Source organism: Triturus cristatus, chromosome 9 (genome assembly GCF_964204655.1).
Source record: "Triturus cristatus chromosome 9, aTriCri1.1, whole genome shotgun sequence".
Lineage (NCBI taxonomy): Eukaryota > Metazoa > Chordata > Amphibia > Caudata > Salamandridae > Triturus > Triturus cristatus.
Genome location: NC_140592.1, coordinates 511,118,370 through 511,145,840, shown reverse-complemented (window position 1 = coordinate 511,145,840; position 27,471 = coordinate 511,118,370). Strand labels below are relative to the sequence as shown.

The following is a 27,471-nucleotide window of genomic DNA, read 5'->3' as shown; positions in this document are numbered from 1 at the left end:
TTAGGCATCATGCAATTCACACGGGATCAAAACGTAGACCTCCCGCTGGACTGTTGGAGGTGCGATCTATGCTTATTGGCGCCATCATTTTTTGTCTGGATCACATTTGAAAACAGTGATTTAACCATGAATAACCCAAACAGCACTCTGGCAGTCCGATCGGACACACATACAGAAGAAAAAGGAAGCCGCCCCTTGCACCAAGAAGAAGGATAGAAAGAACACACTGCAACATTAAAAACCCAAAGAATGCAACCCAGTCACCCTCCCTCTGGGCCTAGAGTTAGGAACAGCGGATAAGAGCCAAGCTAAGATGGTGCGTGGCTGGCAAGTAAATGAGACGAGAAGTTTCACCCCCTCCCACGCCGCTGAGAACTCGAGTGCGGAGCAGCAGAGTACTCCCAAAGTGCACCTACGAGTCCCAGCACTTTACTCGAGTGTAAACTTTCGACTGACCTGCCCGCCGCCGGCTCCTCTGGAGGAACGGAGTAGAGACACCCCATGGCTTGCAAGTATAGACCCGAGTATGTGAGTGTCCCGGGCCTGGACTCGCTGCTCCGCAGAACAGCTTTCTGTAACTTTAGCTGTACGGAAACGTGCCCCAGGCCTTTCCATTCTTCGGCGCTCACTGCTCGGCGCAGAACTCATTAGCTTCCTTCCTTTTGTGAGGGGAAGAGGCGTCTGCGAGCCAAGACCCTGGACCAAGTCATAACAGCAGCTGCAGTGGCAATGGGGACGGAGGCTCGGTCCTGCGGGGCTCCCACGTTCTCACACCGAAGCACTGGCGGAAAGACGGGCGTGCACAGAGGCACGTGCGCACGTACACGGAGACTAACAGAAAGTCAAGCTTGTACAGTCAGATACTCAGAGACCGACACCAGCAAAACAACACGGCTCCGAACGGATAGATCCTCACAGGCAGAGGACAGTAAAAAAATGGCGGATCGAAGCTTCGAAACTTTTTCGGATTCGGGGGCGTGTTCCTGCTGTTCTAAAAGGGCGTGGCTAAAAAGTGGAAAGAACAGCAAGGAACACGCCCCCGAATCTGAAAAAGACGGAGCCTATTTGGAGGGACGGCTCTCTCCTCCAATGGCTGGCCTCCGTTTAGGGAGCCAGCCAATGGAGGAGAAGCAAAAAGAGAGGCGGGCTAAATAGCCACTCTAGAAAACATTAAATCTTCCGACTTCCGGTTCTGCCTTCGGCAGACCGGTAGTCCTCGACCTAAAAACATATACAAGGACATATTCAAAGTTAAAAGCTCTCAATGATATCTAGCACATACGTACACACAATTTTAAACATTGCTCCGTGCTCTGTTCGAAAGCCTGACATATGCAGCAGTTTACATTTGAAATATTGGTACATTTTTGCCTTTTCTATAAAGAACATAGGAAGCAGTCTGTCTTGCCTGTGTTACGACAGTTTAGTTTCAGACACCATAGGTTAGCATTTCTGTTTTTACAACATTTTACAGAGTTAATATGCAATGCGCTGTTAATTATATTCATCACTGTATTAGAAGGAGATTATTAACATGAATCCTATAAAGCATAACCTGTCTGGGATCTGTTATGACGTTCTGTTTTTTTTAATTTTTCATAAGTTATGTATTTTTTTTTAGATCTTATGACGATCAATCAAATATTGGTGTAATGTTTTGTGTAATATGTTAGGTCTTCTTTTTTTATGAAATATATTTGGAAAGTTTAACAATGGAGTTTATGAATGTAGTATCAACTCAGTGTTTTATTTGTCTGTCTCTTTTATGGCATATCCGCATATCGTAAAGTTACCCAAGAGATTACCACCAGGGCCTGGGGAAGACTGGATATTAAAACATTTGAAAATTCACTGAGGAGCTCCATGCGCCCTCTTCCTCTGGGAGTGGAAGATGGCACTGTAGCCTATAATCAATGGCTAGGCACAACCTGCAACCTCCTAGCCCCTGAAAAAAAGTAGACTCCCAAACGAGCGTAACCATCAGCACCCTGGTACTCCGATGAGCTTCGAGCCAAAAAAATGGTCTGTAAGCAATTAGAGCGGGTATGGCGTAAAAGGTACACAGAACGGACAAGGAAAGTTATAAACACTGCATTACCACTTAGAAGCAGTTGTTATTAGAGGCAAGAACAAAGTTCTTTACTAAACAAATAGCGTTCGCCAAATCCAACTCAAAGGAACTCTTCAAAACCTTTAAAAAATTGTCTACCCCTAATGTTCCCAAGAGCCAGGGTAACCCAGAATTTTGCGATAAAATTGCCGATTTTTTTAAACTCAAAATAGAAATTATTTTCTCTTCCTTCACCCAAACCAGCACAAAAGCACAGACGCACTCTAACTTGAATAGACTGGACAGCTCTGGCCCTCCACTGGTATTTGACAATTCACATCCTTGGAGATATCGGAAGCGATTAAAGTTTTGAACTCTATCCGCTCAGGAGCCCCCAACGACCCGTGCCCTGTGCGTGGTATTAATCAAATCCCAGAAGTGATCAGAACTCAGACCTCTCGGTGCAGATCTCCGCCAGAGCCTTTGCTGAATGCCGTTTTTACTTTGGGTATTTTTCCCAAAATTTGGAAGAAGGCCTCGGTTTTTCCCTCTTTGAAGAAACAAACTCTGGATCCCAAAGATCCTAATAACTATAGGCCGATCTCACAGCTCCCATTCTCTGCCAAAATGTTGGAAAAGGCAATGAACATCCAACTCAGTGCATTTCTTCAGTCTAACAACTCTCTGGACCCATCCCAATATGGGTTCAGAGCAGACCACCGCACTGAGTTGGCTCTGTTGAAATCCACGGAGATTAGAATGGCCGTAGACAAGGGAGGCAGTACCATACTGATTCTGCTGGACCTGTCTGCGGCCTTCGACACGGTCCATCAGAAAGTGTTTATGTACCGGTTGTCTGATATCGGATACAGTAATTTCTATCCGGAAGACTACAAACCGTGGATTTGGATGGGAATACATCCAAACCATTTTCACTTCCATGTGGGGTGCCACAGGGCTCATCACTCAGCCCAACACTCTTTAATATATACCCCTGGCAGGAGTTATCAGGTCGTTTGGTTTCCAACTTACCTCCTACGCTGACGAGACGCAACTAGTGTTGTCACTGACCAAGGAAGCGGACAGTGGAACGTTTCCATGATTGTATGAGTGCAATCTTGGGCTGGATGTCCTCCAATTTTTTAAAACTAAACTCTAGCAAGACTGAGGCCATAAAGTTCGGGAACAATCTTTGTGTGTGGACACCCGAATGGTGGCCGGACGACCTTTGTCCTTGCCCCATACCCACAAGGAAAGCCAAAATACTTGGGGTATTGGTGGACAACAAACTCACCATGGGTGACCAAATAAGCATGGTGATTTCATTATGCTTTCTGGTCCTTAGAATCATAAGAACTACGTATTTTCTGACCGAAAGCAGCTTCAAGACAGTGGTAACAGCCCTTATAATGTCACGCCTCGACTACTGTAATGGCCTATATCTTAATGCCCAAAAGCAACATATCAATTGACTCCAACTGGCCCAAAACGCAGCTTCCAGATTGCTGCTAGGAATGCTGAAATATGTTTCCGTAAAAGAGGAACTCAAATTGCATTGGCTTCCCGTCAAACAAAGAACACGCTTTAAGGCATTATGCACAGTTTACAAGGCCATTAATGGAGCTGGTCCTGAGTTCCTTTGGCGCAAGTTTCAATGGTGTGTCCCTGGAAGAACGCTACGGTCTACTGGCGCCAAACAAGTGCAAGTCCCCGCCTTTAAAAAGGTTAATTGGGGAGGCAGGAGTTTTATTACCTGTGCCTCTAGAGCCTGGAACGAGCTTACTTTTCATTTTAGGAATGCCTCGGATTTCCTTTCTTTTAGGAAGGGGTTGAAGACATGGCTCTTCTCCCAGTAGCATTTACTCTAGTTTCCCCAGTAACCAGTGCTTAGCGCCAGGACACCCCAGGGTAACCGTGCGCCCTAAGTGTGACTAACATAACATCGTCCGACTAAAGATTATTTCATTGAGGACGGTCAATACTTATCCGAAATAATTTGAGTAAGGTTTTACTGAGGACTTAAAGACTTTATATATTTTAATAATGGCACTGTACATCTTCTGAAATTCAGAAGATCTTATTCCCTAGTAGTCATTTTTCATACACCTTATAAGTATAGTTGTTAGTTCTGTCTTAGTCCTGGGCTTGTCTGAATCATAAACCCAGTATTTGGGCATTTGAAACTCAAAACAAATACTTTTGAGAAAAATCAGTTGCAATATTCCGAACTCCACACTGTGTCCAGAGAGAACACATTTGAATCTGCAACATTGTAAGCTTCTAATAAGTTGTTACGGGTAGGTAACTTTTTTTCCTAACTTCACATATTGAGATCACTGCTCAGCCTGCAGTCTTGCCAATTAAACACCCAGGCAATGTGTCAAAGGGTGCACGCAGGCTTTTACTCATAGCATTTCCTTTCTGGGTCCCTGCTCTAGTTGGGGGCTGCTGCTTCTGATCCTCAGAGCGGTCACTTAGGCAGTAATTTGCAGTCTGGACCGCAGTAGAACTTATTCCAAGCCTGATTAAAGCTGGATTTATATGGGCATCAAAGGGCTTCAACGTCTAGGATGCACTCTTAGAGTCCACCGCAGTCTTAAGGGTTTCACTCTTCATTGTACAGGCTGCAGTGGTCCAGAAGCATTCAAGGAAAGCGCTTTTAAATGAGTCCAGGGATACATTTTGATTGTACGAGTATTTTTCCAAATTTTTCAATCTTAATCATTCACCCAATCCCACAAGCCAGTATCTCCCAGGACCTTGTTCCTGCTTGCAAATGTGTCAAAAAAAAGTATACTTAAATTGCTCCTGGTTCACTATATTGAATAAAGTCAGTTGGGGCAGACCAAAGTGCCAACGGTGGCCTGAAAAGGACTGTAGCTTGGGTTCAAACCTTATAACCTACATTTTCACACACAACACTGACCGTAAAATGTGTTCTTGTTGGTAGCTATAGCCCACCAGGTAGTATTCACAATTCTGTTGTAAAAAGTTTTATCTTAATTTGTTAATGAAGCAATATCTGATGGATACTTAAAACCACAGATTCCTCACCTGTAGAAAATGCCCAGGTGCCAGATTGGATCTGGAATATTTTTGCATAACCCCTGCTTGTCAGTAAGTGGCACTGTGCGGCCCTGTGTCAACTCTGCTCTGCACTGGAAGTGACGGCAGGAGCCGCAATTATGCACCTCCCAAGTTCGCTGACATCAGTCCATTTCTTTCTGTGCCTTTATATGGAGATCTGAGGCTAGCTTATATTTTTCTTTACAATTGACAAGCTTTTTCTTCAAATTCTTTTCCAGTATGCAAGTGAATATGTCCCCTCTTAAAACCACAGGATTTAAGCCTTGTAGAGACTGTCACAAACATGTCTTTGACAAATCCTCATGAGGTCTACTGCCTCTGGTGTCTGGGGTTGGGCCACGACTCCAGGTCATACGAGCAGTGTGCCCTGATCAACATGAAGGCAACTTGGGACTGCAGGACCAACCTGCGCATCACTGAACACTGGCAAAAGTTGCATATGGCCTGCTTAAAGTCAGGAACACAGACCCGTTCCTTCTCTCAGGCCTGGTCCCATGACTGGTCATTGTCATGGTCCAAGTCTTTGTGCAAGTCCAAATCTAGGAAGAAGTACGAAGTCCAAGACGGCCTTGTCCCAGCCTAGCTGCACTGTGTCTGAGAAGTGTCCCCAACCCCCCCCCCCTCACATGTTCACAAAGGTGATGGCGGTGTTCACAGGGTACCTTTGGAGGTTGGGAGTACTGTCTTCCCCTTTGCGGCTCGACAAAGTCAGTCATAGACCACCTCCAAATGACAGCAAACCTACTTACATCACTGAAGTTCACTATCAGCATGCCAAAGCCACTCCTGACTCCTCAGAAGTTTCCTGTCATTTGAGCCATCCTGGTTGCAGTGGTCTTTCGGGCCTTTCCTCCGGAACAGCGAGTCCAGAACAAGTGGGCTATGATACCCATGTTTGAGCCTCATTCCTGGATCTCTGTGTGGACGGCTGTGAGGCTTCTTGGCCTGCTGGCCTCCAGCATCCTGCTCTTTGACAATGCCAGAAGGCATATGCAAGCTCTGCAGTGAGATCTGAAGTCTCATTGGGCCCGGTCTTGAGGGGATATGTCAGATTACATCCATGCTTCAGAGTAGACTGCAAAATATCTGCAATGGTGGCAGCTTGACTGCAGTTGGACCGACCCCCCCATGTAAAGTGGAGCACTGGACTCCTGTATGCCTTCCTGTTGCCTCTTCTGCCCAATTTTCTGAAGATAAGGAATGAATGGGCTCAGGTCATCATAGAGACTCCAGATAAGAAGAGAATGGAACTTATGGGCATGAGTATCTGTCCTCTGATGAGACTGCCACTTCAGAAGGATCTCCTGTTGCAGCAGTACAGAAGAGGCCTGTGCTTGGATCTTCGTAATCTAGACTTCCATGTGAGAAAACTGAGCAGCACCAGTTAAATTCTGTACTACCCCCCCCCCCCCCCCCAAAGGAAGTGGATGTCATCCTAGTAGCCAGGCATCCATCTACAAGATCAGTTTATGCCGGCTGATGGGACAAATTTGTGGCTTGGTATGGTGTCCGTAAATAGCCAAATTGAGTGTGGCACTATTCAAGGTATTAACAAAACCAACAGTCCTACCTCAACTCGCCTGTTGTCATGTGCCTTCATAAAGGTTAGGTCCACATGTTTCCTCCTAAACCTTTTGTGATGCAACAGTGGGGCCCTAAATTGACTCTTGCTTTCCTTGTGTGCCCTTGTTGAGCCATGGTAGAGCTGTCCTCCATGTCTCCTCACTCTGAAGACTGTCTTTCTCTTTGTGATCACTTCAGCTTGTTACGAGAGCTGAAGCTCTTTCAGTTGAGCCACCCTACACTTCTTCTTTTATGACAATCTGGAGTTGAGGACTAGAGTTGCCATTCTATCCCAGGGTGTTCCTCCCTTTAATGTTGGACAATCCATCACTCTCCTGATGTTCTTTACCACTCCTCACCCCTCAAAAGAGAGACACTCCATCAATTGGACCCCAAAAGAGTGTTTAGCATTTGCATCAATCATTTGTCGGGTGGGTGATTGGCTCTGGCGCAAGGCAAGGCGCAAAGGAGGACCTTATCCAGGTGAATTATCCTCTTGATCGCGATCTGTTAATCGTTTGCTAAGAAACAGCTCCCTCAGGGATTGAAACAAGGCTATTACGCTGGCATGTGGAGTGCCTGTCATGGATATTTGTCAAGCTGCTGCATGGTCATCAGTAGACATGTTCACGAAGCACTACTGCCTTGACAACCAGGTCTAAAGGGAGGGGCTTTTTTGCCATAAGGTCCTGCAGGGATTTGGGGTTTTAGTCATTCTACAGGTCCACCATGGGTGAGGTACTGCTTCAGGATTTATTCTACGGGCGAGGAATCTGCGGTTAAAAGTATCCATCAGAAACACAAGTTACTTATTTTTGGTAACTCTGGTGGCTACTCTATCTAACTGCAGATTCTGTCTCGCCTTCCTGCTCATCTTTCTATGGAATGGATTATTTTCCTTCTAAAAAGGTTCTGCTTTAGAGGACTTAATTCTGAGATGAATTGACTTTTGGGCTCTGCGTCAAGCAGAGCAGACATTGTCCAGGAAGAAAATGCGAGTGCGGTTGGGTGGCGTCTATGTGGCTCCAGCCTTCACTTCCTGGAAGCAGCGGGGTCGACGAAGTTCCGCACTACACCACCTACCAGTGCACAAGTGCTATGGGGTAAAATCTTCCAGATCCTGCCTGGCACTTGTGGATTTTCTACAGGTGAGGAATCGGCGGTCAGATAGGGTAGCCACTAGAAAGAGCGCCACTGAAGGACAATACCTTTTTCATTTATTCCATAGTCTCTGCTATAGGTACGAGGTTGAATAAGGGACCGTGGGTCAACACATGTAGCCATTGACCAACGGGAGACCAGCCCTGGTGGTTTTCATGCATCTGGCCATCTGACTCTTTTAGTGAATGACCAGTCCGTCTCTGCAAGCTGACACTCCTAAAATAAAGAGTCTTTCCTACTGGACGGTAGTTTTGTGACGTGCAGGCTGGAGACTGATTCATTGGGTTCATTACATCTACCTGCCTCCTCCTGCCCTGCCTTCCCTCATTCTCTCATTTCCCGTGAGTGAAACCTCGTTAGGAAAATGAATATATGTATATTTTTTGTCGCTAGATATCTTTATTACTGCCGTGTCACAAGTGCAGGGGCGTAAATGCTTTCCTTGGAAGCGAAAACTCCCCTGTGACTGTAATTTATATCGCTGGGAAAACTCGGATTGTGGCAGGTGTCATTTGCATTGCCTGGGAAATGACTTCAGCTCCGTGCTGTGACGGGATTCGTTCCGCACACAACCCTGCTGGGATTTCCCCTCACTTTGCGATGTCTTCACTAGATGAATATCGGGTGGAACGACGGCCTCTCATCCCAGGGCTCGAGCGGATCTCCGCCTCTGCAGATGCGGGCCCTGCTTATGCGTCTCTGGGAGATGGATGCGCGCGCTGGCCTGCCCCGCTTCCTGGACTCATTTTTAATGTCTGCCTTTTATTTTCGTATTCCTTCCTGGATGCAAGATGATAATGATGATGCCAGAACTGAGTGATGATCCTGCTTCAGCAGGTGTGTGTGGATTCTATAATCTAGCAGGACCCACATATAGTATCTCAGACAATATATTTTATTGGATTGTATCTAGCGCGGTTAACTATTGGAAGGCGTCGTAGCACTGTATGGTAGGGTAAAAGGCATATTGTTAACACTTTCTTTCTGGCCCTTAATTGTGGTTTTTAAAGTTGCTGCACGGCTCCAACACTCGGATCGCATCAGGCATGCATGCGCGCGCACACACAAACAAAAAAACACATGCACGCAAACCCTTCTCATCCCCTTCAGAGGTCATTGTTTAGTGTGGAGGCTAAAACGAGCATATTATGTCTCAATCTAGAGGTTACATCTGGAGTGTTTGAGTTCAGAAAGACTCACGCCGGGTATTGTGCCAATGATCCAAGATGAAGCATAAACCAGACCAAATGCAACAGTGTACAAGCCAAGCTCCAGGAGTTTGCCGAATTTCACAAGCATCATGCTGCGCTATCCCACCAGGGGAATATTTTGTCATTTTTTGGTCTAGAAACCGCTCTTATGAAACATTCATAACGTAAGAAAATATACAAACGTGTACATACTGGGGCTTTTTTTTATCCAGCCCTCTTCATCCACTGGTCTGCTCAAATGTGAGTTTTCCTTCCACTCACCACAGCATAAAGCATAGGGCAGTGCGTCGGTAAGTTCAGCCAGTGACTCTCCACTGTAAGTGGTGGCAATTTGCTTATGCGAATCTGCCTATGAAGTAGTTCTTGAGTGCCGGGATCAGTGGCCAATCATGGCTTTATTTCTGAGTTCAGTTCATGAATTATTCTTTTGTTTGTGAAGCTTCATTTATTTTAGAGACTTATGTGGATGCCGCTTTTTGACTGTGGCCTCTTTTGGTAACTTTTAAGCTTTTAATGCCTGTCCCATATGCTTCTAAAAATTAATATTAAACAAGCATTTGTTATGCAATAGGTCTCGCATTTGCGAGAGTTTAAGCTATTGGCATTGTTAATGTGTTTTTAAAACTGATAAATAAAAGGCGTTGTGTTTTACAAATGCCAATAACTCAAACTCTTGTAACTACGAGACCTATTTAATTTCAAAGAAGCGGCTGCCATTGTACCAGGCTGCTTGGAAAGTGAAAGCGCGCATGCTACGCTCAATGTTACAGGAAAACATGTCGTGCTTGCAGTAGGAGAAACTCATTAAAGATAATAGTGCTTACACACTAATAAGACATACAGTGTAACAGAAGTGAAAGGGCAGTCCTCATGGGAGGTTACAAATGATAAGGTGGTAGTAAGGGATTAACAAGCCTATTAATGAATCAAAAGCCAGCATTTACAAAGGACAATGACACAAGCCAATGAAAAATATGGGCTGAGAGTGGGCGGGGCTTCAATTCCATACTCCAATACAGCATGCCTCGCAGAGCAGCGTATGCGCTGCCCAGGCTCGACCTAAAAATGGCAGGTTTGCCAAGGCTAGACCTTTTTACATTACTAGTGCTTGTTACAAAGTGTTTTATCGTGTGGTAGTTAATTAATAGGTTAGGCAACAGAACTTGTCATATAGCAGCACAGAGTTGAGACTAATCCTGTGATAAATGGAGGTACAAATGTGGAAGAGAGTCAGAGTTCGCTCTAAAATAAGAGAATGAGTATTTGATATTGATGAGAAACACATGGCAAGTGAGTTGTGTGTGGGTACTGTAGCACTGAGATTTGTGGAGGGATCCTTCATCTGAACATTGTTTTTCTTCTCCAGGTTGGCTATGAAAATGCTGGTACAGTGGAATTCCTAGTTGACAGGCATGGAAAACATTACTTCATTGAGGTGAATTCTCGACTCCAGGTGGAACATACGGTGACGGAAGAGATAACAGAGTAAGTTCCTATACATATGTTTGTTTTTGACTGTGCTTCCACCATACACTAAAATGGGCAACCAATAAACATTCAGACCCATCACAGCCAAGAATTAATCTGATGTGACCAGTGGCGTAATGCAAAATGATGGAGCCATTTGCAGCATGTGAAGAAGGACTCTAGAATTTCCCATATCTCACAGATATTCATTAACTTTGAATTAAATAGGGATCCCTGAAAGGTTGGGGCGGACCCTTGAAGGGTTGGAGGCCTCCCCTGCACTGCAGAGGCTTCAGGAGTCTACAGTACGCCCCTGAATGTGATGCATATATGTGGACAACTAGGGCTCAGCCCTGGCGGTAGCTTGCCTTCAAGCCCTTATCCATTGGAGAGAAGTTGTTTCATAAACACCCATTAGAACTGATTGTTGACCCCCAGCTCCTTTAGAGGCAATAAGGGATTGTTATTAAAGTCGATTTACAGTAAAGACTTGCATATTCCGTGTCTCTCCGATTTCCTTTGTGTAATGCTTTGACAATTGCATAGTTTTCATCCTTATGCGAATACGTGGCACGTTTTGTTTGGTACTCATCCATCAAAAATGCTGCTGTGATGGAGACTTCTCACTGCAGATTATATATCATAGAATGTTCCACAGGCACCAGACTGGATCCAGTAAATCTTGAGATGTATCTCCGTGTGCTGTTAGGTGGCAGCATTGACTTCGTGCTGACCTTGGCCATTCCAGTTGTGACATGCACAGTGCCTACATAGGCGCAACCTCGGTGCGTTGACATGCGGTCCCTTCTTTCCACTCCAACAGAGCGGATCTGGAGATCTACCTCGGTCATTTTTTTGCCGTCTTTTCCAACCTTTTGTCAACAATTTTTGAGCAATTGCTCACAGTATGCTAGGGACATACCCCCTCAAACCTACAGGTTGTAGACCTTGTGGGGGAATGTTCAGAGCAAATGTATATGTCTGATCCCACCTTGGTCTGCTGTTGGTGGCTGGCGTCTGGCCACGACTCCAGGGCCAATGCTGACTTTAGGTCGATGCACCTGAGTGGGAGTTATCTGCCTCTGGTCTACTGCTCCATCCTTGAGGAAGGAAAGCTGGCATGTTGGATTCAAAGTTGGATACTGGTGAGTTCTTCCACACCATACTAGAGCTGATGCCTGGCCAAAATGCAACTTAGGACTCTGCCATTGTTGGGCAAATGTAACCAATATTAATTAGTCGTATCACGTCCATTTCTCTCACCCCATGGTAAATGAGACATCTTAGGGGATCTCAGATTTCACAAATACAATTAGTCCTGTGGATGGTCTTGTGTACTTTACACAATAGAGACCGAAACTTTGACACAGTTCCACTACTCTTCTGGAATTTACTCACTTGAGAATGAATTCTATAGCTCATAGATATGTACTTCAGTTTGTTTTTTGAGATTGGAGTTGACATACATATGTCTCACATTATTATAGTAACACCATGGACAAACTAATGTATGTTATTCTGTAATATACATAAAGTGAATGCAACAGTCTTATTTTTGTCCACCCGTTTTACATTCATTTTGTTACCCATGATTGATTTTGTTTACCAATTCAGTTGATTTGTGTATTTGCTTTAATACGGTTAAACACTTGATTTTGTTCTTATGATTCGATTCAATGCATCATATTTCATAGATGCCTAAATATCTGCACTAAATATACTTTGTTCTTTGAATGACGCCCTTGTTGGCCATTGACATTAGTTGATTGTTACCCAAGCTCACAATGGCGTATTGGTTGGCCTTTCTTTGTAACATATGGATACAAAGAACTCTGTCATTTTACATTGATCACACGAAGAAACACTAGGTACACAAACTTTTCATTGGGTTTGCTGGAGCGAAAAATAACAAGGCAGTGCAGAAAAGGACCATCTCTTTATGTATTGTTATTTCTATTAGGATCTGCTATGCACTAGCTAAGAAGCAGCCTCCTGAGGGTTTGTGGGCCCATACCACCAAGACTGCTACTACTGAGTCAAACATTCTTCTCCAGTCTGGAGATCTGGGGTTAAAGCCATTGTTTTTCTGCTCGCCACACCATTCCTGTTTGGACCCAGCCATATGAAAATCAGTCTCGACCCTGCTCCTCATGGGAACAGTCCAGCCCAAACTGCTTATTCGGGTCCTCCCTAGACTGGAAACAAGCATTCTGGTACCAGTTTCGGAGTATATTACCTCTTATCAGCCAGGCTAGCTTGGCTCCAGTGACGCAGTAAGTAAAGGACCCACGTCTGGGCATACCCATCCCATTTGTGGAAAAGTGCAGCTGCCACGAATGCTGAATGAATGAAACATTCTCCCCCAGTCAAGAGATCTGGGTTAAATCAATTGTTTTGCTCACTAAGCCACCCCAGTGTGTACCCAGCCACTGGATTAAACCTAGCCTGGCTGATGACGGGCGTTCTCAATATAAAAATATAATTTTGTTTATAATGTGTAAGCTAAAGGGAGTATTGAGTTTAGGTGTAGCCCCCTCCCATCCCCCATGCAGGTAATGTGTGGGCTTATGAAGGGTTTGTGTGATAAACAGTGCTGTATTTCTAAAAAAGCAATTAGTGCACGCCTCCAAGCTCATTTTTTAGGATGCCATAGTGATTGGCACCACCCACTGCCCAAACCAGAGGTGACCAATGCCTGTGTCAGTGTTGCCTACATCATCAATTAATTGTGGTAAGGAAACCCAATTCAAGAAGATTACTCCTGCTGGACGGTCCTGCATTTTTAACTAATTATGGTTTAAAGGGGGTCCTCACCCACAATGTCTTGTGGCATGGTTCCTCATTGCAAAAAGAACAGATGATGGACAGAATGCTGAACTAATCAAACATTCACCCCAGTCACAGATCTGGAGATCACAGGACCCATGTCTGGGCATACCTGTCTGGGTTGGCACGGTGAACAAAAGAACAATTGATTTAACGCAGATCTTTTGACTGGGGGTGAGCATTTGAAAAGTTTACTCCCATCTTTTTGTGTTTGCTATGTGCGCCCTAAGTGGCTATGGATGTGCCTAGATTTGTGCCCCTTACTCGCTGTGCCACTGGATTCAAGCTAGCGTGACTGATGAGGGGTGATACCCCAAAACCAGTCCCAGGATAATCGTTTCTGGTCCAGGGAGGACCTGACCTGGCAGTTCGGGCTGGACTGTTCCCATGAGGAGCAGGGTCAAGACTGATTTGCATATGGCTGTATCCAAACTGGAGTGGCATATTGAGCAAAAGAACAATGGATTAAACCCAGATCTCTTGACTCGGGGTGAGTGTTTGAAAAGTGTCAGTTCTCCCTCTACCATCTTGTTGTGTGTACTATAGTAATAGTCAGGAATGATGCCTGCATCCAACGATGATCTCTGCGTCCTTAAACTTGGTCTACATGTTGCGGTCTATGTTGCATCTGAGGATTATTCGTCCTTCAAGACCATAAATATCCCTAAACAATATGAGGGGACTCCAAAGTATTTATTGTATAAAGACGCACCAACTCAGGCAGACTTACATGGGTCGACACATTGCTCATTTGACAAAGTAGAGAGAGAGAGACACAAAAATCATTTGTTTGTCATTATATTTCAATAAATATGAAACATATGGGTGATCCACTCCAATTGAATGTGAAGTGTTTGTGATGCTCTGGAAAGGTATAATCATTGCAAGCGTGAAGGTGAAAAGTAGTAAGAAATTACCACAGAGTTGACAGGGCAAAAAATGTTAATATTTGTGGACAAAAAGTTTAACTATGCAAATTCAGTTTACAGTTGTACTTTTTACCCCAAAAGTACGATGTGCTTTTACCTGGTGGTAGTGAAAGAATCCGAGGAGACGGTCACGGTGTTGGGGGGGGCGCCAAAAATGATTGTGGCACCAAGCGCCACCAGCGCTAAAGCTGGTCCTGATTACTGGCAAGACCCCATGACAATCGCAACAGAAAAAGGGGACGTGGACCTGAACAGAAGGTCTTCAGGCTTTGTTTTCAGATAGGAATTGCATTTTTGTTTTGGGTTTGAAAACTAAGTCCGACTGGGGGAATGAGTAGTGGAGGCTGCGGTCTTGGCAGCTTCTTAATGTGGCTGTTGAGCTCGGATGAGTGTGATGACGCCATTTAAGGTATATCAACTATAGCTTCTTGCAGTTTTTTGTGGTAGGACTATAAAGCCGAGGCAACTTGTCCTACCGTTCCATGAGCAGTTTAACCTACTGTAAGCTGGCTTTGGTTCCTGCATGCAGTGTGCGTAGAAAATTGAGAACTCCCCAGTTCGTTGCGTCCCCTGTGTTGAGAATTAAGAGGTCTGGTTGTGTGTTTTCGTCTTTCATTCTCTCTTGTGCCTTGAACCGTTGAAATAAAAGTAGGAGTTGCTTGGCATTGAGTTTTGTTACATGTCCATGATCGAGTACATGAGGAATGTTTTTGTTTGCAAAATCTTGTATTACAAGGATGCTGGTCTAGTTCATTGGTAAAATATGATTTGAGGCATATTCTTTTCTTGCGGGGTAGATACCAAATGTTATACTTGAACATTGCCTTAAAGAGTCAGTTTAGCATTTCAAAAAATAAACCGTATGGAATGTGAATATGGAGGTCGAGAAGAGAAGGTAGTAATGATTTTCTAATCAACAACGTGGTGTACACATTAGATTTTGCACTCAGACATATAGCTAATTAATGTTCTTCTGTTGCAGTTGCTTTGCCACAGTTTATTGTGACTGTTTAGATCTCGGCAGAAAACCCGCGAAGTCGCAGAATAAAGTAAACTGATTTATTTTGCATGTTTCAGTTCCATTTTACCACCTGTGACCTGCCTTTCGCTGTTAATCAGTGTCTATCTACAGTGTACTACCGGATATCTGTTAAGAGATTTAAAACACTTAAGTAAATTGTGATCGTTTTACTGAGCTACTGTCACACAATTCCCTCTGAATGCGGGCTAAAAATGATTGTGTGAAAAACGGTGAGTGGGATGGGAAAAGTAGCTGTGGAGGCAGTACTCTGCAAAGAGAACAAGCTTCGTAATATCAATAATGCAAAAAACATAAGCCACAGCATAGGTAAAAGCAAAGCTCGGATTGTCTGTTTATGAAAAATTGGTAATTTTAGTTGGCTCATAAACATAACATGGGAGGCGGAACTAAAAATCAATTTACTATGAAATTACACAAAGATCTCACTAATTCGAACCTAGACGAAACACTGCCTCCTCTAGCGTGCAGTAGTTTCAGCATAAATGGGCTCTACTGTAATTAAAACATTGAACGCAGGAGAGGAATTGAACGATGGCCGAACCAAAGAAAAACCTACTTGAGCTGGAAACCTTCAGCTATGACATAAATACGGACTCCTTCTTTAGTACGCGTATCATGATATTGTAGAAAAGACTATTCTTGGTGGCTAGCAGCAGAACTGTTCCCTCCACAAACGTCTGGCCAAAAGATGTCATTCAAAGCCCTCAGTGTGCTGTACTGGGGCTACTGGTTGAAGTCTTTAATCCACCCTGCTGCTTTGTAGAACCTGCTATTACATTTGGAGAAGAACATTATGACCCCCTGGTGAAGGGACCATGATGAATCAAGTCCAAGATGATGTATCCCCTTGGCCAAGAAACCAAGTAAAGCCATTCTCCAAATAGGTGGCTTCCCTGGAAAATCTTGGCATCTCTGCAGAAACCTAAGAAGAAAATCGGGCTTCTGCTCAAAGGGCCACTCATGCCTTTTGCCCTGGAAACTGTGAGAATAACTAATTGCCCATGTCTCACTCATTCCCATCCAGCCAACGTTCCATTCTGAATCTCCTGCATTCCCCAAACCTGTTCCTCCTTTTCCCACAAACCCCTTTCTGCCTAGTGCACACCTCAGCAATTTGCGTTCTTTAACTTTGTATATAGGTATTTTGTTAATCACAAATGACTTGTGGCTGAAAGTGTTAAAAACGAAAGTGCAAAATGCTGTATTACAGCACTTAGTTTTATTTTTGTGTACTTTAAAGCTAAGAATAGTGGAATTCAAAACCTGTTGTAATACATCCATAGTTGGATAATACACTTATGACAAATCCCAGTTTTACGAAAGTATTACAGCTTTCATAATGCAAATCTCTTGTAGCCAGCACCATGTACTGACATGTCCCCACTGACATGTCGTCAGTCAGCACTATAAACCTCCATTAATCCCAGTATCAGCACATTCTAATGGATACTACTGCATGCAAACTCATTGAACCCTAGACTTGATGCTTCACACCAATATTTTCAATGATGTGTTGTGGGCCCGAGGTGATGCTGCTGTGGCACAACGCAGTTCCATGAAGCCGCATTCCTGGAAGTGACAGAGTAGGTACATGACGGTGTCCCCAGTGCGGATGATTGGTCTGTGTTTTTGGTGGTGGGACTTTCTTGACTGTCTTTTGTTTCAATGCCTGGTCTCGCTGCTGTTGGCAGCTGCCTGTGACTGATCTTCATTCTTTCTCTCTGTGGTGTCTCAAGCCCATAGTCCGTGTCTTCATGCCACCTTTGATTATGCGGGTGAAGCATTACTTTTATTGCCTCTCCTTCAGAAGAGTCTTCATTCTAATTCTGCTGTCTTGGTGGTGGTGTTTGTTGTGAATGACCGTATTTGATTTTCAGTGTTTTCACAAATTCTTTTAAAACAGTGGTTATTTGTGTTATAAATTTGGCACCACAAATATGCACTAGAAGCTGTCTTTTACAGTGCTTACTCCAAAATGCTTTCAGTTTTACTGTATTAGGACCATCTTTACTTGAGGTGATGGGTGTTTGTTTTCACTTGAAGCAGCACAGACACTACACTCATTTCCCGGTGCTACAGAAAATTAAAACCAATGCCTCACCCCTTCTTAAAAGTAGCAGTTTGTCATTTTCCGTATATATGCAACGAAGAAAAGAGGATAGTACTTATCATTTAACAGAAAACGTATTACTACTTTAAGGGTTCATCTAGAAGTAAATGCCTTTTTGAGAACCCAGCGATCATACAGGTTCGTGCCAGAAAATAGAATGCACAGCACTGATAATTTAACAGGAAATGTATTGCTACTTAAAACTATATCTAGAATGAAATCCCTTTTCAGAGAATACAAAGATGAGCGCTGTGATGTCAGCTGTGGACGTGCATTAAAAACAAGCATTTGCAATGCAATAGGTCTCATTTACGAGAGCTTGAGCTGTTGGCATTGTAAATGCCAACAGCTTAAACTCTCGCAAATGCGGGACCTATTGCATTGCTATATATTTTTGGGTTGTCAAAGGCGCCATGCCGCCCTTTCACATGCACAAAGGCTGCGCACCTGTCTAACAAAAGGTGCGCAACAAAAAAAGCATCTGTTTGTCAAACAAATGCTTCTTTGGGGGGGGAAAAGCCCCATACCGCCGTTTCACTTTAATACAGGCCATGCACCTTTCCTTGGAGACGGCTCTTCTAAAGAAAGGGGCGGTCTTCATGCACATGAAAGTACGGCATGGGGGCTTTGACAACAAAAAAATATTTGCAATGCAATAGGTCTCGCATTTGCGAGAGTTTAAGCTATTGGCATTTACAATGTCAATAGCTTAAACTCTCCTAAATGCGAGACCTATGACATTGTAAAGAAGCGGCTGCCATTGTCCCGGTTGCTTGGAAAGTGGCGCACTGATTGTAAGGAAAGCACGTCATGCCTGCAGTAGGGCAAAACCCATTAAAGAAAATAGTGCTTACATATGAAATAAAACATAGTTTAGCAACTGAAGTAAATGGGCCTGTCCTCATGGGAGGTTTAAAATGAAGACCAGGCTCTTCTAAGGAGGGACTAACAAGGCGATTAAGGAATCAGAAGCCAGCATTTACAAAGGACAATGACAGAAGCCAATGAAAAATATGGGCAGAGTGGGCGGAGCTTCAAATCCCTGACTCAACACAGCGTGCCTTGCAGATCAGCGCATGCACTGCCCAGGCTTGACCTAAACAGTTTTGAAGCTGTGACTCTGCATGCAGTGGGGGCAGGATCAGTGAGTGTAAGGGTGGTGTCAAAGGTGTGGCTAAATAAAATTTTCTGTACGTTTTCTGTGATCTTTTACCTTGATGTATCTACGTTTCAGTAGGTGCACGTCGTGACACTCAGATCTTATCCACTTCGACCTGGATGTTGTATGAATTATTCAAAATAGATTTTCTGTAGGGTGCAGAGCAGGACGCCAGCATCCATCCATATGCAGAACAAAGAATAAAGACATGATGAGTCCCCAAGTCCAACAGATACGGCTCACGGGGTGGGTAGTGGAGCACCCGCATGTCCCTAACACAGGCCTAAAATGCACATGCTTCCACCTCAACATGTAAACCTGTCTGGACTCCAAACCTGGCAGGCATTACAAAGGAGCCAGTGCCTGTAGACCCTGCTGTACACCAGGCTGTCTCCTTCTGCCCTTAAAAGAGGAGGCAACAAAAACAGTCCTCTCCTCTGTCTGTCTCTGGACCTCGCCCCCATACTGCTCGCTCCCCTGAACCACTTTAGCAGCTCCACTGCTCCTACCACAGTGAGCACTTACAGGGGTCCGCTTTGAATGGCCAGAGGCACCACAGGGAAGGGGGATCATGGTTTCAGATTTAAACAGAAATGACTGTTTCAGCAGGTTATAAACTAGCATTTTTGGTTTCAACCAAAAACTGCAAGGTCTTTTTAAGAATTAACATATATTAACGCTACTGTTTGAAACATTAAGGTCTGAGCAGTTCCTGAAAAGCTGAAGACCTCAGAAGATCGGTCTAAATTGAAATCTACATAAGAAATGTGTGTGCAATGTGATACAGAACCTTAAATTGAGTGAAAAAGTGAAACGTAGTGTGGAAGAGTACTGGATTACTCTTGGACCCTGTGGGGGACCAACAGCGGAATACTGAAACAGCTGTACAGCAAAATACAAGTTCCAAAATACCTTCAAGCTTCACTGGAGCCATACAACTGAGCACTCCAAATACTGCAGCTCCTTGTCTGAGGCAGCGGTGGACTCTTTAAATGCCATTCTACTGACCTTCACCAGCAGCTTTCTGCTGAAAATAACCTGGCAGTGGTTCTGTGGGTTGAATTCACCTTGCAGAGAATAGTGCAGCTGCATGTTGGCGATAAACGGTGGTGGTGTGTACCAGGCTGCCACAGTTGTGTGCTTGTTGTAGCCCATATATGACCACTTGGGGTGCACATGATGTGACTGCTAAGAAAGCATGCCGGGTGAATGCAACTGCAGCACGTGTGTAACCTTCCGAGTAGATTTAGCAGCGCCAGTCGGATCACGGGCCCACTGCAGCGCTTTGTATGGAATCTGCCGCTGATCTGGGCCCTTTTTTCACAGGTTTTGAATGCGCTTTTAGGAGATTTTCTTTACTCTGCAGATCCTTATAGGGCAGCCGCCTGAGACTGGTGTGTAGAGAGTCGGTCTGCTCCCGAGGTCCAGACGTAATCTGTAGGGCACATGGTCCAAGTGTAATGAAATAGCGCGTGGGCTTATATTAAGATGTGTGTATCCTGCTTAACACTTTCTTGAATCCATGCATAACCCTCTCGGCCTTCAACCTTTTCAGTGGCACGATGTACAGATGTTTGCATGTGGCAAGAACAGCTGTCTTTTGGGGAGATCGGGCTCTGGAGGCTTTGGACAATTGACATGCTCCTCTCAACTCGAGTACAATTTACGAATACGTATGAAACGAGCATAAAAATGAAATATAAGATAAGCCGGCTTCTAACAAACACAAGTTGGCTCCTTAATAAAACCACAGGTGTAATCTTCACCCACCCTCGAGCTAGGCGAGCGCATCTTTAACTGCTCAAATGCGCCTTCGGGAGCTTGTTGCGGCCCGGGTGCTCCAAGCCTCGCATCCAACTAGCGGGCGCTGGGCGTGGCGTCTCCCGCCTTCCTCTATCTCTTCTCCTGCAGGCTGGCGTCACGGACGTCTTCCATTTGACGCCTGACACATAACGCAGCCTTAAATAACGATATCTCCGGGGCCTTGTGCCTCCCAAACAAAAGTCATACATCACCGCGGAGCTCCCGCTCTCGAGCGCGGTGCGCAGCAGACGTTTTGGCCGATAACATGTCCGCCGCTTCCAGTGGCGGTGCTGCTGACGCCGCCTTCCCGCTCCTCCGCGAGGACGGGTTGTGAGGACGCAGTACTCGGTCCTGCGGTGTATGCGGCTGGCACTGATCAGCGCATCAGTTGACAGCTGCTCATCAGGATAAGGGGAAAATGTCTTCTCTTTGCATGACAGGCCAACAAAAAGCAAGTTTTCTCTTTCATTGTTATTGGATACATTTACTATGATAAATATGTCTGCTGCACCCTTCCTCCTCTAAATAGCGCCTCAATTGACGCATTTCTCCACAGAACCAAGCATCATGTCGGACAGAGATGCATGTGTGCAAATGTTAATTATAGAACACCCACTGTTTTATTTGTGGTGATTCAGAGCATAAAGCTACGAATCCTGCAATTGTTTAGGCCAGTGGTTCCCAAACTGTGTGCCGTGGCTCCCTGGGGGGCCGTCAAACCTAGCCAGGGGAGCTGCACACAAAGCACTTTAATACATTTAATGTTGAAGGGTTTGTTGGCTTCAGGTAAAATGACGTGCCTAAAGCTGTAAACGTAGTGTTTAATTGATTGCATGTCAAGGGAGATGACCTCCATATTTCACTGGATCCCCATGTTCCAACACTCCCAAAGTAAGGGGAAGATGCCCGATTAATTTTGTTAGACCCGTTAATAGTTTTGTTTTTCCCCAAATGCATTTTACACCAATACAAATTATCAGGAAAGTACAGTTGTCCTGTCTATTAAACACACTAAGTATTATTAAGTATTGACATTTGTACTTTAATCATAGGTACTTCCAGTGCACATTTCTTTCAGTACACACACATTACCAGACAGGCCTGCTCTCTCCTTGAGCACAGGGAAGTTAAACACCATATACGGCATAATGCCAACATTTGGAAGCAAGAAAGAGATCCGTTAAAAAAAAAACAAAGAGGAATTTATTTCACTTGCATTGATTTGGAGCCAATTTTAAGGAGTAGACAGCAAAAATAAAGCTGTATGTGGTTTAAAAAAAATCGAGTCACCCTGCTGACAGGTGTTGGCATGTATGACATGGGTAGAAATTGAAGTGCATTTCATTATTCTTCAAGCGCAGAAACACTGTGGCAATGAGGCCTACATCATTGGGGTGCTATCTAGCACTGTAATTATGATAAAGAGGGTACTCAAAAAAAAAAAAAGGCATGGGCAAAGAAGTGTAACTAGGAATATTTTAATAGAGGTGCCGCCTTAGTAATACGAAACACCCTGCGTAAATGATTATAATACCTTCATCCGCTTCATCCCAATTATTTTTAGGGAGAAAAATGAAAGTACTCCCGAGGCCAGGCTTACATCACCCCCACCCTCCAAAAAAAGTAACAGTGGGGAGCCACGGGCAATGGGTCAAGGGAGCCGCCGGTCAAAAAAGTTTGAGAACCACTGGCCTAGGACACGACAGAGCATCCAGCCTTGAGGCCGACTCCTCCCACCCCCTGGGGAAAAAAATGGGGAAGAAAGGCATTGCAAGGGCTTGCGAGCAGATCCACGTGGGGGTGACCCCACAACTGACACACACCCTGGTAAACACCTGAGCAGAAAGACCAAATCGCTGAGAGGATGGAATCTTCCTGCCCAGACGATCTGCTTGACAACTTTGAACTTTCTGATTGAAAAATGACTGAGAGAATCCACATGTGAATGAGCCCATAGAAACAGCTGATCTGTAAAAGTTAAGCCTGATGTATACCGCATCAAGAAGCCCTTGCCGTTTGCTGAGGATTCCCACCCTACCCAGCAATAAAGACATGCCCCCCCTTCAGGCTGAGGAAAGGCACCGCACTCCTACTGCGGACAAGAAGGGGGAAACAAACGGTCTAGCCTGCTGCATAGCAAACTGTAATTCAAACAAATCCCCCCCAACCCTCACTGACCGCATGCCGGCTCCATTTAGCATGAATGGAACCGCTGCCCTGATTCCGCATGTGCTACCACAGAAAGAAAAAACGCTGCCGAAGCCGGGAGACAGAGCTGTGCAGCCCCCAAGCCCATTGGTACCATGCTGCGGTAAAGGGGCCACAGAAACCCTGGAGCACTTGCCTGTTTGTGGAGGCAGTCGGCTGGGGTGGGACTCTGTCCCCCATCATTCCTCACTGGTGTAGGGAGGTGGAGCCAGCCCTCTCGGTACAACAATGGTGCAGCACCACTCCCGCAGCGTGGGATCTTTACAGAGGCACTTACCTGTTTGTGGCGGCAGTCGGATGAGGTGGGACCAGTCCCCCAGCATTCCTCACTGGTGCAGGGAGGCGGAGCCAGTCCTCGCAGTGCCACAAAGGCGCAGTGGCGCTCCCGCAGCTCGTGGGCACGCCCGGGTTGCGCCTGGGACAAGGGCGGGCCCGTCTGCACCATCAGCGCCTGGTAGAGGCTGGGTTGTGCCACCCTTCTTTTATTTACCATCTGGAAAAGATCATAGGTAAGTGCAAACTACCATATAACGCAGACTCGGTCAAAGCTAAAGTACCCCAGAACTGTGCCTCCATTATATCGTATCTGACAACAGTTGTGGAAGAAAAGATTGAATTGTTGGCAGCGATTTTAAAAACTTGTGAATATTTTAACTTGCCTTTTTTAAGCTAAGAAACCGGACACTCGTGTGCGCGATATTTGACGCAACGAGGCTCCTTGTACCCGATCCTTCACTCCCGGCTCAGCCGATTAAGGTGCTGACGCAGTGGGGTCAAAGGGCGCTAGCCGCTATCTTACCGGGACAAAACAGGTTGAGGTCCAGCTCTAGGACGCTTCCCGTCCTCCTCTGCATAGTATAAATTTCCATGCCTTCCCGACCGCGCAGCGGGCGCGCCGTCAGCGCGCCGAAGGCGCGCCATAGGCAAGCCCGTCTGCGCCGGGTTCGGGCCGTGGGCCAGAACCCCTGGTTTAACCACGCAAGGGGCCCAGATTACCTATTCCTCAGACTCCTTGTTCCAGCTCAGACCAGGACATACTAATGGGTGTCCCCACTACGATCCTGAGTTTGTGATTAGAGATGCCATCATCATATGTCCAGAATGTAAGTGCATCCCACCATTTATAAATCAAGATATGGAAAGAATGGAAATGAAACCAAAAATATTGTTGTGGCATTAATTAATGCGCGTTCAGCTGGTAGGCATAGACATGAAATAGCGGATTTAATCCAGGATAAAAATATAGATATTTTATTTATGACAGAAACATGGTTGAACGATACCTCTGACTCTGATTTAGTGATTGCAGTCCCACCGGATTTCTCCATCCAGAGAATGGACAGGCGGGGAAAGAATGGGGGTGGTGTGGCAATAATATCACGGTCTGAGTTCCCTATAAGAACTAATCCCATTCACTCCTCGTCCTGTGAAGCTTTACATTTTAATATCTTGCTCACACCTACATTTAATCTCAAAGGTATACTTGTATACCGGCCACCGGGCCCCCGCAATGATTTTCTGTCTAATTTTAGTTCATTGCTGGAAACCCTAGCTATTGAAGACTCCTGTATGATACTAGGGGATTGGAATTTCCATTTAGATAAAACTGACGATACAGACACGCAAACGCTACTGGCAGACCTGGATGCCTTTGGCCTCTCCCTTGAGATTACCACATCCACACACGAGGCTGGCCACACGTTGGATGCTATTTTCTCTAATATTAATGGGCTAAAGATCTGATATTCTGCCACTTACGTGGTCCGACCATCATGCCATATTGGCCGAGATTATCGTCCATTCTGTACATTGTAGGAAGCATGTGCCTAGAAATCAAGAGTACTTTAAAATGTGGAACAATTTAGACTGTCGCTTTTAAAGAGCACCTAGAAAGCTCACGTCCTAAGATTTCCCTAGAAGCCAATACAGCTGCCAATCAATATACTTCATGGATTGGAAATGCGATTGATACCCTTGTACCTATAAAATCTATATAAAAAAAAATAGGACGACACCATCTGCCCCATGGTTTAATGAGGAATTAAGAATAAAAAAGCAGCAATGCAGAACTCAGGAACGTTGCTGGCGTAGATCCTACGACATTGCGAGCAGAAGGAAATATAAAGACACTTTACACTGTTATAAAAAAATGATCGAGGCGAAGAAAAAGTTCTATGCACAACAAATAGAGAATGCTAAGAACTCAAGTAAACAATTGTTTGGAGTAGTACAGCAGTTGGCAGGTAAAGTGGTAGATCTAGCCCCCCCCTCCTCGCAGAGCATTTGCGACTCTATAGCAAAATTATTTTTTACTAAAGTAAATGATATCTATGTAGAGTTCACATCCAAGGACAATGTAGACAACAATTTTTCTAATCATGGGCGGTTTAACTGTTCCTTAGACCAATTTAAAGATATAGATACTGCACACATGAGGACCATCATACAGCAGATAAAATCTGGATCGGCACTGGATCCCTGCCCTCCAAAAATTCTTCTCCCAGTCTTGGAAACGATTATAGAGACTGTCACCTTAGTCTGTAATACTGTATTTAAAACGGGTATCTACCCAGATAGCCTAAAAAACACGACAATTAAACCTCTTCTTAAACCCTCTTTGGACAAAGAGGAGCTTAAGAATTACAGACCTATTGCTGGACCACCATTCTTGGCAAAAGTGTTCGAGAAGGCTATAAATTCCCAGCTGGCAGAATATATAGAACAACATAAATTGCTGGACGATACACAATTTGGCTTCCGTAAGCTTCATGGCACGGAGACTGCCTTGAATAAAGCCGCAGATGACATCAGTCATCAAAGATCAAGGTGGGACAGCAGTATTAATACTGCTGGACCTCTCGGCGGCTTTCGACACGGTCAATCATTCCATCTTGATTGACCGTGTCGGAAATCTATGCATTCATGCAAAAGCCAAGGATCTGCTCGCCTCCTTCTTATCAGGCAGAACACAGGCGGTAACGCTAGGCCCTTTCAAATCTGCAAGTCTGGCGTTGCCTTGTGGGGTTCCGCAGGGCTCATCCCTAAGTCCGACACTTTTTAATATCTATGTGTCGGACTTAGCTAGGGTTATTAAACAACACCGGATGAGCCTGACCTCTTATGCGGATGATACCCAGCTTGTGCTTGCCATTAATAACGATGGGGAGGAGGTAGCGGCAAGGTTCCAGGATGGTATGCTGGCAATCAGAGACTGGATGGCAGCGAATTGCCTGAAATTAAATTCTGAGAAGACTGAGGTGATCATCTTTGGGAAACTTTCCCCAGGGTGGTCATCCGTCTGGTGGCCTCCATCTATGGGAACGCTGCCGACTCCTGTATCTAAAGTTAGGAACTTGGGTATCGTCTTCGATGATAAACTTAAATTCGCCTCTCATGGAAATCAGACGGCCTCAACTGCATTTCAGAAATTAAGGATTATTAAAAGTCATTCCGTTCCTACCTGACAATGCGGCTAAAACAGTGGTGAGCACTTTAGTTCTCATCTTTAGACTACTGCAATGGCCTTTTTGCAAATGCTTAAACCCGGGTGATAGCGAAAATGCAGTCAATCCAGAATGCGGTGGCAAGATTGCTTTCCAAAACCCCCAAATTTGCTTCTATTAGTCAAACCATTAGGGATTATCATTGGCTTACAATCAGGAACAGGATCAAATTTAAGACCTTATGTCTTACTTTTAAAGCCCTAAACAAGCAAGGCCCACAAGTTCTTCAAGATCAACTAACCTTATATCAACCCACCAGGTCCCTGAGATCTGTGATTAGTTTACAAATCATTGTCCCACACACAAACTGTGTCTTGGGGAGACAGATGTTTTGTGGTATCAGCAGCTAGAATGTGGAATATGTTACCACTACACATCAAATTAAGTCAAACTCTCCTTCAGTTCAGGAAATTACTAAAAACTTGGTTATTTAACCAATAATTATGCCTACTGTTTCTGCTATATTTCATCCCCTTTGATTATTGCTGAAAGTCTTAGCGCCAAGACACCTACGGGAAAACGTCGCGCTTAATAAATTGTAAAAAAATAAAATAAAAATAAGCTGACAGAGGAGAGCCAAAGCGGAGAGGAAAAGTTAGGCCTGGGGGCGGCAAAAATAGCATCTAACATGTTACACATTGAGGCTAATCCAAATCTAGTTTTGGGGGGGTCGCAGCTGGCAAGGAATTAGAGCAGGGTGCCCCATACAAAGCATTTTCCCTTCTGGTATAGTGGGTCCAGGATCAGTTGAGGATGTCAATCGGTCAGCAGATATATTTTCTCCCTCGAACGGTTCCCACCAAAATGAGGAAAAAAGAGGTTTAGAAGCTGGCCCTGTGGTGGCCGATCCATTATTAGGGCAGGATCGGCGAAGGATCCTGAACGGTGATCTGGTACACCCATCTATGCGATCATATGTGGGTGACCTAATCCAGACATGTTTGGAACCTCTATTTCCATGGCTCCAGGAGAACTTGGCTATTCTTGTTTCTAAGGTTGAAGAGCTGGCGGGGAAAATATCCCGAATTGAGTCTCTATTCGTGGTTCTATCTACTAGATGTGTGGACAAAAATTCATATGATGTGAACAATGTGGCAAATACTACTCAGTTTTCAGAGGGAGAGACCTGCGGGAGGGGGACCGAGAAATCCCTGTATCCAGGTGTCCCTAACATTGTTAAGGCAAAGTCTAGACTGGAACCGGACACCGGTATGATTGAACTTAGCCCAAACTACTCAGGAACCCATCCTCCATCTCAGCCAGAGCATTCACCCCAGTTAGAATGTAGTATTACACCAATGCACAGGATTGGTAGATGCAGATGGCACCTACCACCTGAGGCCACTCCTTTG

The 27,471-nt window shown here is 44.8% G+C and overlaps 1 protein-coding gene across 4 annotated transcripts in view; it reads left to right on the top strand.

The window, feature by feature from the left end:
- PC (pyruvate carboxylase) overlaps window positions 1-27,471 on the top strand; it is a 2,056,240-nt gene that overhangs the window by 841,635 nt on the left and 1,187,134 nt on the right. For all 4 annotated transcript variants that reach the window (XM_085625491.1, XM_085625492.1, XM_085625493.1 and 1 more), the window contains one exon: window positions 10,439-10,557. In XM_085625491.1, coding sequence (XP_085481617.1) covers window positions 10,439-10,557 — 119 coding nt within the window. The remainder of the gene's footprint in view (window positions 1-10,438; window positions 10,558-27,471) is intronic.